The 11,785-nt window shown below is 46.5% G+C and overlaps 1 protein-coding gene and 1 long non-coding RNA gene across 2 annotated transcripts in view; one reads left to right on the top strand and one right to left on the bottom strand.

The window, feature by feature from the left end:
- Window positions 1–585: 585 nt before the first annotated feature.
- Window positions 586–7,769, bottom strand: LOC126511108 (uncharacterized). Its single transcript, XR_007594607.1, has 3 exons — window positions 7,619–7,769; window positions 6,765–6,909; window positions 586–718 (listed from the first exon to the last, which is right to left on the bottom strand). It is a non-coding gene; the product is annotated as an uncharacterized lncRNA (long non-coding RNA).
- Window positions 7,770–7,906: 137 nt separating this feature from the next.
- Window positions 7,907–11,785, top strand: part of Sec11c (SEC11 homolog C, signal peptidase complex subunit) — a 17,891-nt gene continuing 14,012 nt past the window's right edge. The window contains exon 1 of the mRNA XM_050158016.1: window positions 7,907–8,091. Coding sequence (XP_050013973.1) covers window positions 8,005–8,091 — 87 coding nt within the window. The 5' untranslated portion in view covers window positions 7,907–8,004. The remainder of the gene's footprint in view (window positions 8,092–11,785) is intronic.

Below are 11,785 nucleotides of genomic sequence, written 5' to 3'. Positions count from 1 at the left end.
GAATACACCATTGTCTCTACAGATAAAGAAACCGAGGCCTAAGTGGTAAGGTGGGTGGTTCAATGTGACTCCAATCTGTGTGGACATGGTAGAGGACAACCTAGATGTCCTATGTCTTGTTCCCTCAGATTGTTCAATCAGATTAATGCAGGAAGTACTGAGAATCATTAATGTATCAAGTGTAAGAAAAAACGCCCCCTTGGCTTCTAAATATCATCATCAATACCAGCAGAAGCAGCAGCAGCAGCAACAGAACAGGGCCAATGACAAACACTTTAACCCTAGCCCTTGAGGGGGCAGAGGCAGGTGGAGCTTTGTGAGTTTGAGGCCAACCTGGTCTATATTGTGAGTTCCAGGACAGCCAGGGGCTACACAGTGAAACCCTGTCTTTTTTTTTTTTTTTTTTTTAAGGCATTTTAATTTTGATGCCAAGTTGGAAGGGCTCTTAGTTGTTTCATGACAGTCAAGCAGTGTGGGACATAAAAAGTGTCTTTTGTGACTGAATGTCATTTCCCATTCCACCCTCCTCCCTTGCTATTTCTAATGGGAGGTAATCAGAGTTGGCTTGAGTAGGAGACGGTAGTATTTTGAGTAATGACTTTGACAAGAACACTTACATAGGTGAGGGAGGGGCTGTGAAGGAGGAGAGGGAGCCCGAATCACTCCTCCCCTTGGAATGACATCCTGGATATCCATGTATTTCTTCTGAGACACATCCCTGTAGAAGACGGAGAAGGCAGAGCCTGACTCAGAGGGCTGCTGTCTGGCATCATTACCCAGGTGCTTGTGACTCAGACCTGAGATGATCAGACTCTATCCTGCCCAATTGGCTCCCGTGTCTCCACTCAGGCTGACTGAAGGCCCAGTCATTCATTAGATGCCATCCGGTGAGAGTTCTATTCATGAATGACCTCTCTATCAGGTGGCAGCAGACCAGGACCCACAGTTTCTGTTGGTGATTGTGACTTTGAGTTGCTTCTGGCTCCATTGTCCTCAGTGTGGAGGCACCAGTTTGATCCCGATAACTGGAAGTGGAACCCACCTGAGGCTGTGCCTGCTTATGTGGTCCCAAAGGGAGGAAGAACTGAGAGGACAGTAGATTAACAGTGAGCTTGGGTTTGGTGGACCTGAGTTTAAGTTCTAGTTTTGCTATCCTGTAGCCTTTCATTTTGGACAAGGTGGTTGTGAACTCAAAATTATCTCTTGTCTAAGAAATAGGTCATTTATAAGAATAAAATCGATGCACTTGACGGATAAGAATGACCTGTTTCTGTAACTCATCCTATTAGAAAAGCCTGCAGGGAGGTGCTCCAGGTTTCTAAATTAGAGGATGCACCTTGATTATGGCTACCTAATTTACTGGCTACTCTACATGGTGAGCATGTCTGCACACTACAGATCTGATTGTTCTAAGGACTGCCATTTTTCTTTTTTGTTTGCTTGTTTGTTTTTGAGACAGGGTTTCTCTGTGTAGCTTTGGAGCCTGTCCTGGAACTAGCTCTGTAGACCAGGCTGGCTTCAAACTCACAAGAGGTCCACCTGCCTTTGCCTCCCGAGTGCCTGGATTAAAGGCGTGCACCACCATCGCCTGACCAAGGGTAGATCATTTAACACAGTGGTTTGGAACCTTCCTAAGGCTACAAAAATTTAATATAGTTCTTCATGTTGTGGTGAACCCTGACTGACCATAAAATTATGTTTTTTGTTATTTCATTGATGTGGGAACCCCCTCAGTATGCTGTGAATATCACTGCTTAATAAAGAAACTGCTTTGGGCCTATAGCAGAGCTACAGGGGAACAGAGCTAGGTGGGGAAAACTAAGCTGAATGCTGGGAGAAAGGAGGTGGAGTCAGAGACAAGCGATGGAGCCCCTGGAGACAGATGCTGGGAATTTTAGCTGGTAAACCACTGTCACACGGCGTTACACAGATTAATAGAAATGGATTAAATTAATATGTAAGAGTTAGCCAATAAGAAGCTAGAGCTAATGGGCCAAGCAGTGATTTAATTAATACAGTTTCTGTGTGATTATTTTGGGGCTAGGAGGCTGGGAACTAACAAGCGGCCTCCTTACTACACTTCATAACTGTAATTTTGCTACTGGTATGAATGAACTATAATGGAAATATTTGGTAAACAGGATATCAGCTATCCAGTTAAAAACCCTCCTATCTCCAATGGTGTCTTGCCTGCAAGACATGCTGCTGCAATAGTGGCCCAAAGCTTGTAGGAATAACCAATCAAGATAGGATTTGATTTAAGGCCTACTCCATGAGATGGAACCTATGCCCGACATTGCTTGGGTAGGCAAGGACTTGAGTCTAGATAGTCCACAGACCTAGGAGAAAATCAAATACTGACTATTCCTGCTAAAGGAAAGTAGCAGTAAAATGACTCCTAATACATTCTGCTATACTCTTAGATCAATGCCTTGCTCAATCATCATCAGAGAAGCTTCCTCCTGCAGCAGATGGGAACAAATATAGAAACCCAGAACCAGACAATATGGAAAGAACAGTCAATTGTAATGTCTCCATCAAATTCTTCCCCTTAGGGCTCAGGAAGTCTGTGGAAGAGGAGACAAAAAGAGTTTAAGAGGCACAGAGGATTGAGTTCACCAAGAAGACAAGACCTTCTGAACACATACAACTGAGGATGCAAGGATGAACTCACAGACACGGAGGCAGAACATCCAGGACCTGCACCAGATAAAGTCCTATAACTGAAAATGGACACGGCCCCATCCCTAACCCAGAAATGAAAAATTAGTTTTCTCCAAGGGAAGCTCATTGGAGAAACAATCCACTCTTAAGGATAGGCCCCATGCCCAGAAGAAGATGGCTGGCAGAAAACAAACCCAACGTCACATCTTGGGAGGTTATTTGTCTCCAAATTAATATGGTATAGAGCATTTCTAGAAATCTTAATGATCCTTTGTATATATATCATAGCTTCCAGTTGTGTTTTATGGAACTGAGTGTGCAAATGTGTGTGTCTTTGTGTCTATATGTGTTTCTTGGGTCTTTTCCTTGGCTCCCTTTCTTCTGTTTGTTTTGTCCAATTCTGATTTGTTTTTGCTTTATCTTATTTTATCATTATTCCTTAGATGTTTGTTTGCTTTCTAATGAGAGACAGAAAGGGTGTCCGGAAAGAGACAGATCTGGGTTGGGGGTGATACAGGGAGGAACTAGAAGGAGTTGGAGGAGTGGAAACCATAATCAGAAGATAATGTTGTGTTGCTTCTGGAATGTTCAGTGATATCAGCCAGGGTCTAGTAAAGACATAGATCACCACTATACCTTCAAAAAAGTTAAGTAAAACTAGCAGTGGATTATCTATGAAGGTTAAAAAGGGAAGTTTACGGGAAGAGTAGACACGGAAAGAGGCAATCACGACTGATGCTGGGCCAGAACACCAAGAACAAACCTGGGACAGGCTTGTCTCCAAGTGACGAGAGGGTTTGTTGTGCCTGCTGTGTGGTAGAGAAGTTCTCAGAGGTGGGGCAAGCTGGGGTGGTACCCTGGTGTCCTTTCTGTTGCTAGGAAGAAATACTATCTGTTCAAGAGCAATTGAAGTGCATGTAGGATTTATTCTTTGGCTTTTTTCAGGTCACAATCCATCATTTGAGGGAGTTATGCCAGGATCTCAAGCAGGAACTTGAAGCAAAAATCATGAAGGAATTCTGCTTGCTGACTGACTCATAGGCATATGCTCAGCTAGTTTTCACATATAGCCCAGGACCACCTGCCTAGAAATGGTGCCACTCACTTATATCAGTTAACAATTAAGACAGTCCCTCAGAGTCACACCAACAGGCCAATATGATTATCTTAGGTTTTTTCTTTGAGATTTTTAAGTGTATAAATATATGCATATATGTTGATATACCACAGTGTGTGCCTGGTGCCCACGGAGGCCAAAAGATTCCTGGGAACTGGAGTTACAGATGGTTGTTAGTGACTGTGTGGAATCAGGGAACTGAACTCAGTTCCTCTGAGGAAGCAGCCAGTGCTTTTAACCACTGAGACCTCTCTCTAGGCTCATAAACCCGAGTATACTTAATTACTCAACTGAAACCTTCTCAGCTGGCTCGAGGCTGTCAATCAGGACAGGTGATGGGAGGAGTTTGCCCATTGGAGTCCTGCCCAGTGAGGGGCACCAAGAAGCCAGCTGAGGCACTGATAAAAACTCAATGGCAGGCAGTCTGTGGGACACACCTGCCGTCACAGCGATCCGGAGGGTGAGCAGCAGATGGAATCTGCAAGCTACTGGCTCTATAGCACAAGAACAAAAACTGAACAAAAGCTCATAAAAGGAAAAAAAATCTCCATTTCATCCTTCTACTGGCGAGGCACGGTGCCAGCTGGCACAGGAGAGACGTTTTCAGCGTCCAGCTATTATTACACAGCAGGGCAGATAAGAGCAGATTTGGAAAGATGGCATAAACCGAGAGTAGGCACAAGCCACTGGCTCACTGTACGTATTTGAACTCCCAGACAACAGTGGAACAACTCCGCGTTTCTAAGAAGGCACAACAAGCCTCTGTACAAGGGGTGCTCCTACTTTCTCCCAAATGAGGGCACATACATTGTGTAGAGGTGTATGCACGTGTCTGTAGGTGTGGGCCGTGGTAAGCATTTACTGAAAGTGGTCAACAGATTAAAAACAACCATAAACAACAAATACCCCACACGTGGTGGAAACAACAAGTGGATGCAGGCTGATAACATCTGTACATGGTTTTGAGCATTATTCTGGGTCAACTGATGGTCAGTAAAGAAACGTCTTCCTTTGTAAATCCCTGTTAAAGGTTTCTGTAAAGAACAAAAGGTATCCCTCATGCCTTTCCCATACCACATCACTGTACTGTTCAATAAAAATAGAGCAAGGCTCCCTTTCAGGGACAGTCAGACATCAAACACACACACAAAAGACTAACAACAGACAGGCCACAGGCTACAAACTACAGACAGATGGAAGACAAAGGCAGAGAAGTGGAGGATTCAAATCTGGGCTCATGCTTGGTGTCAATCGCTCTAAGAGGAAGTTGCCCTCTTCGTTCCCTAATGTGACATCCACACCCTGTAATTTTCAATTAACCTTTTCTTTTGCTCACAGAAGAATTAAAAGGCATCCCAGATGGCTTCATGCATAGTCACCCTTAGTCTTATTATGCAGCAGCAATTCAGTTTTTCTCTTGGTAATCAGGGCCAATTATTCCAGCCATTTTTAATGTTTTCTAGTTTGGTGGTGGAAGGAACCACAAGGGACTAGAAGGCTACTTTGTTGGCTGTGTCCCCGCTGGAAGCATTCCTCTTTGAGGGATAAGGTCTCCAAACAAGTGAGGCTTTAGCTGTGGAAGTGAGAAGCAAACTATTGAGAGCGGGCCATTGGGTGTAAGCATGAGAGGGATTACTCAGCGTAATTTCTGGGCCATGGTCTCTGGCTGCGGAGACAGCACGGGGAAAGATCATCAGTGCGAACGTTCTGCACTCTGTAGGATCTTTCAATGTTTTTTCGAGGCGTGGTCTTGCTATGTAGCTCAGATTAGCACGGAACGAAATCCTTCTGCCTCAGCCTCTCGAATGTGCTGTGGTTCATTTTAGGTGTGTGCCACCACACCCAGCCTTCCACGCTACTCTCTGTTTGGTCCAGTTGCTCATAAGTGATGGAGTATGTAGTAAAAAGCAGCTTTCTGCACAGGCATGAGCTGATTTCTCTAGTTCTTTGATACCCGCTCCATCCTCTTATTGGAAGCAAGGGTGATGTGGAGCAGAGGGACGCAACAGTAAGACAACTGTGAGCCTACAGGTGCTGCTGGCAGAGGCATCAGGGATGAGAAGCCAAAGCTGTGAGCAGACCACGTGACTACAGTAGGGAGCATCTCTGCTCTGTCCACAATAGGGTACCCAATGTAGTAAGTCTAGGCGTAGGTGGCTGGCTAGTCCAACCAAGGAACTGCCAGACTGGGGTTCATTGTTGACCTCTACTGTTTTCAGTATGGACAATCTGCAGTAGCATTATTCAGGTCAGTCCTGGGGAAGAGAAGTCCACGTTACTAGACAATGTATAACCTGTTTTGCCACTGTGTACACTTAAGTTATGGGAATTTTGAACAAGTGCTGGAATGAGAGGAGAAATGGCTGATATTCATGGTTGATTTAATTTTGTTTACCTAGTTATATGTTTCTGGTATGAGACAGCTATAGGCATCCACTTGGGGTAGGAATGCTTTTGTGGTTTTGCCTATTTTGAGAGGTCTTTCCACATGCCTTTAAAAAAATGTCCTTGTTATCATTCTGATCCTTCCCATTCTCCTTAGTCAGTTTACAGATTATGTAGCCTCATGTTTCCGGCAATCCCGCTGTACAGTGAACTACTTACAGTTCTACGCATGCGTGAGAACACACACACACACACACACACACACACACACACACACACACACACACACAGGCTTTACAGCTGCATTTATGGTATAAGAGACCACGCCTAAGTGGGCTGGTATCTTAACCGCTATTGGTTGAAGGAGCAAATGTGCTCCCACAGCAGGCACTGGCCGGCCTTGCCTTCTCCTCTACCCTCTCCCTTGCTAAACCATTAGATTATATCCCTACAGCTAGGCCCCAAGGTCCATTCCCTTATTTGAACACTGTCTCATTCCTGAGGCTGAACTCCAAGGTCTAGCTATCAAAATCCCAAGGTCCAGAAATTCAAATTCATTATTTGGCTACACTGGGCAACCTGTCCAATCAGGACTTACCAATTCATCCTAACACAGACTCTGATGTAGGATGTCCTTCTGGATATGTGTTGCTTTTATTGGCTGATGAATAAAGCTGTTTCGGCCAATGGCTAAAGCCAGGTAGGAAATCTCTCCATACCTCTTCAATATAGTGCTTGAAGTTCTAGCAATAGCAATAAGACAACATAAGGAGATCAAGGGGATTCGTATTGGAAATGAAGAAGTCAAGCTTTCGTTATTTGCAGATGATATGATAGTATACATAAGCGACCCCAAAAACTCTACCAAAGAACTCCTACAGCTGATAAACACCTTTAGTAATGTGGCAGGATACAAGATCAACTCCAAAAAATCAGTTGCCTTCCTATACATTAAGGATAAGGAAGCAGAGAGGGAAATCAGAGAAGCATCACCTTTCACGATAGCCACAAACAGCATAAAATATCTTGGGGTAACTCTGACCAGGGAAGTGAAAGATCTATTTGACAAGAACTTTAAGTCTTTGAAGAAAGAAATAGAAGAGGACACCAGAAAATGGAAGGATCTCCCTTGCTCTTGGATTGGGAGGATCAACATAGTAAAAATGGCAATTCTACCAAAAGCAATCTATAGATTCAATGCAATCCCCATCAAAATCCCATCAAAATTCTTCACAGCTATTTTCTTCCACAGCGCGGTACCGCACCGCTTCAAAACTCCCGCCTCTCAAGGCCCCGCCCACCCGGCATGCCCATCTTTAGGCCCCGCCCCAATTTTTTCACAGCCCGCCCGCAGGGCAGAAGCCCCGCCTTTCCTAGCGGCAGTCATCCAATGGCCAAGATACACGGCTAGGTGAGAGCGAGGGAGCTTTAGGTGTCCGGCTGGCGCCTGACCAGAGTCTTGGAGTTCCGCTCTTTTCGAGCAGTCACTTCTCTGAGTTTCCATCTAGACAAGCGGCTCGCCGGCTGCCTCACAATCTCCTAGACGGCTTGACCGAGGCTTCAGAGCCCGTTCGCCACGCTCCCCGGGAGCCCTGGGTCTTCACTGGCCGAGGCTCTCCGCCCGTAGCATTCTGGAAGTCGTAGTTCCCCACTCTCCCAGTTTCTCCAGGGCCTAGGGGTGATCTGAGCCTCACGAGACTACGGTTCCCAGAAGCGCACGAGAGCCTCTGGTCACGTGGCCTCCAGGATGCGGGCTGGTGGGCGGGGCCTGCCGGTGCTCCGCAGCTGTGTGTGACAGACGGAGCCGGCGGGCCACCCGTGCCCCCAGAGACCCCGCCATGGTACGCGCGGGCGCCGTGGGGACGCATCTCCCCACGTCCAGCCTGGACATCTTTGGGGACTTGAGGAAGATGAACAAACGACAGGTAACAGAGGCTCGGGTGGGGGGCGCGCCGGGTCCACCGGGACCCGCTGCGGCTGCAGGAGTTGGGCTTCCCCGGTGAGGCTCGCTCCGGCAAGGGCAGCTCCGTGTGACCGGAGCTCCCTGGCTTCCCGAGGCCCCGGGTTCAGATCTTCCCAGACCCACGTGTGGGCAAGTGTTTGCCTTCCTGCACTGGCTAGCGCAAACTGGGAAGGGGGAGCGGGAAGGGGAGCGCAATGGATGTCACACGCGCTTGCGGAAGTGAAGAGAGATGACTGGAGCGCAAGTGACAGCTGTCCGCGCGTTTTTTGAGGGCCACTGAGTGAAGAGGGAGCAGTTTTCCCTGTGGCGCTCCAGAGGCCTGGCTGCGCGCCGTTGCTCGGGGCTAAGAGGCAGGCAGAGAGGAAGGGAAGAACTTTCTTACCGTGGGAGCTGTTCAAGGATGCCTCCCGAAGGGCTTTCTTCCGCGCTGGGGGAGGGGTTGGTGTTCTGGGGGCGTGCATCGGGATGAGGGGATGCTTCTGCGTTCCAAGGGGTGCTCAGTCATCGTAGACCGAGTTAGCGTTCCTTAAAGGATCGCGGAAGTTTCTTCTAACTTTCTGATTCCATCCGTCTTGCAGCACCGTCTGTATAGAAGGCCATTAGGGTTGCGAGGATGGGGGGGGGGAGGGTGCAGGGGTTGGACAGCTGGGCTTCATTTTTCACTGCTCTGTAAGAAGCCCGCCGGGACAAAGTTTCTTTTTGTGCGCCCCCCCCCACTTCATCTCTTACTATGCACCATCATTTCCTCCATCATCCCGGAAAAGTAGGATTAGGCAAGCTTCTAGGTACTGTAGCCCCCCAATATCTTGACAGATAGCAACTGCTGTGACCGACGATGATACACTGTGGCAGGAAATAGAAAAGTGCGGTCTTTCTTGAAGAGGGCAGAACATGGTGTTTTCCTGATTTGGAGGACCCTCAGAGGCATTTGTTCCACTGCGTGGAGGTGGCAGCTCAGAGGATGAGAGAGCATAGCTAATTTTGGGGCACATTAGCTCCCTTTCCCTCCCTCAGCCTCTCTCCTTCCTCTTTCTCCTCCCTCCCCCTTCCCCTTCTTCTCTTCTCTGTCTCCTGCCCCCACTCCTTTTCTGTAGAATTTCAGAAAAATGCAGCCATATGGGACAGTTTGGTGACTTGGACTTTCTGAAGTGATTAAGATCTGGTTGTGTCTAGCTGGGCTGCTGGGTCTCGGTGGTCTGTGTGGCTATGAGGAGTTTTAGTAGGGACTATCACTAGCTTGGAACAGCAATAACTAATGCCCCAAGGGTGGACGCTGGGCGTAGGAAGAACAGCTTTATTTTAAATTTAGATGATTGGATAGAGTCTTCAGATCTTTGATACTGATTACTAATGGCTATTATTGCAGGCTGTCAGAGAAGGCCTCAGATGGATGTATCAATTCCTCTCCCACTTTGCCCATTGGGTCACTTGGGTCAGTGGCTTGTTGTGTTGTTTTGCTGGTCTACTAATTAAAATTCATAAGCTCAGTTTCTGTACTTCCTTTTAATAGATGGAAAGAACTTGTCTTTTGCTTGCTTCTTTGTCTTTCCCCTTCATAACAGGATCCTATGACACCTGTCAGACCTTGAAGCAAGACCCCCTTTCTCTACTGCTCCTGCTTCCTAAATAAGAGCCACATGTAAGACAAGGGCCCTTTGTCTCTGCAGCGAGGAAGGGAGGAAGGAGTACAGTGACTGGCGTTTTTGCGGCTCTGTGGCCAACATATCTGGCCTGAAATGTTTGCCTCAAACTCCTTGCAAGGGGCTGATTCCAGGGATGGGGTGTGGGCTTTCGTTAAGACTCTGTTGGGGTTGTTATTTGGTAAGCCAAAATGAGGAACAACCCGAGGCGCTGCACAAGTGTGATGAGGTGTTTTTGGAAGGGGTTCAGCCTGTCTGCTTTTCAGTCAAAATGAATGTTTCTATTCCTGGTTGCCAAACGCGCACTCAGCTTTGTGGATGCCTTAATGGTGGGGTGTCTGAAGTATGACCTGTGGTCTTGCAGTGAGCTCGATTGCTAGCTTTTTGTGTATTTGCTGTCTCTTTAGCCTTTATCAGAGGAAGTCTTCTTAAGGAATTGATTTTATTACCTCACGGCGATTTGTTTTCGGGCACAGAGGAATCATACTGGGGAAATATGTTCTTAAATCAGAGTTCTTATTAAACAAGTGGTACAAGCTTGTAATTTGCTTTTTCTCGAGATAGAAACTGGTGGTTTAAAAACCTATCAAAAAATTGGCAGTTCTTATTTAAAATTATGGTTTGGGACTTTCCCAACCCAGTCTGTAGTTCATAACGAAACAGCCGTTGTTTACACACACCATTCTCTAAGTCAGACCTTCTAAGTGGGGAAGGCTTGAGGCCAGTGACACCTGCTTTTAGAGGCTGTGGTTTTAGGGGCCCAGTTAGTATACCTCTCTTTTTGCTCTTCTGAGAATACTGTGCTAGTTTCATAGTGAGCAAATAGATACAATAGCCAAGTAGTTAAAAATGGCTCATGACTTTAGTATTGAGTTATTATAGTTCTTTTTCTACTTTCATATTAATTACACCATCTTGGAACTCAGTCCAAGAATGGAGTCGTGTGAGAATTCTGAGTGCTTGCGAGACAACTCCAACAAGACAAAGAGTCTTGTGACCTCAGCCTTTTTGTTTTTTTAAACACAGAGTTGTTCTCGGGGTGTGTTTTTGTGCTCCTCCCAGGTGTCGAGGATAGGAGTGAGTTCATGTCAGCTGTTGTTATTCATGTGCCTCTATGGGAAAACATGTGCCTTGCCCTGTGATTGAACAGCTCACTCCTGTGACTCTTCTTAACCCTCAGAGTATAAACTGTCTGGTGCTCTGAATAAAGTTGTCTACTGCATGAGACTTCAGTCCACCTCATTTCTAGGCCCCGCTTTCCCAGGTTCACACCGCCAACTAGAGCGGTAAACAGCACCAAAACACCGTAAGTTATTTTACATTTCTCTTCCTGTTCTACTTTCAGTTGAATCTCTTACGATTGCTTCAAGTCACCTCTTTTCACCAGGTGGTAACATTGCAAGAGACATTTTTGAGTTCTGCTTTTCTTTTGCTACATCATCTCAATACATTTTCATGTGTTGTTACTCCTCAAAGTGATCATTTTAGTGGCCATCCATACATTAGAGTTTTGCATCAGCCCCTGCTTACCGTAGAAATTTTGAAGAGGTGACTTAGGGTTTCTTTTGCGATGTAACACTGTAATCAAATTCAGTTTGAGGAGGAAAGGGCTCATTCCATCTTACAACGTGTAGTGCATTGTCAAGGGAAGTAAGGGCCGGAATTCAGAGTCAGAAACTGAAGCAGAAGCCATGGCAAGATGCTGCTTACTGGCTTGCTCAGCATGCATTCTACCCTGTCCCCTGGGGATCACCAGCCCAGGGGTAGCACTGCCCACAGAGAGCTAGGTCCCTCCCCCACATCAATTATCAAGTAGGGAAATTCCCCACAGGCTTGCCCACAAACCAGTCTGGTGGGGGCACTTTCATAATCGATGTTACCTCTTTCCTAGGGCTCTAGCCTGTGTCAAGTTGACGGAAAACTAGCCAGCACAAGAAGAAAATCAATGCTTGGTGCTGAAGAGATAGCTCAGTTTAGAAAGTGCTTGCTTTACTGAGTTTGACCACTCCCCCCCCC

Source organism: Alexandromys fortis, unplaced genomic scaffold (genome assembly GCF_014885135.2).
Source record: "Alexandromys fortis isolate MF-2015 unplaced genomic scaffold, M_Fortis_MF-2015_v1.1 scaffold_94, whole genome shotgun sequence".
Lineage (NCBI taxonomy): Eukaryota > Metazoa > Chordata > Mammalia > Rodentia > Cricetidae > Alexandromys > Alexandromys fortis.
Note: the sequence above shows the minus strand (reverse complement) of the source record. Positions and strands in the feature narration are given on the sequence as shown.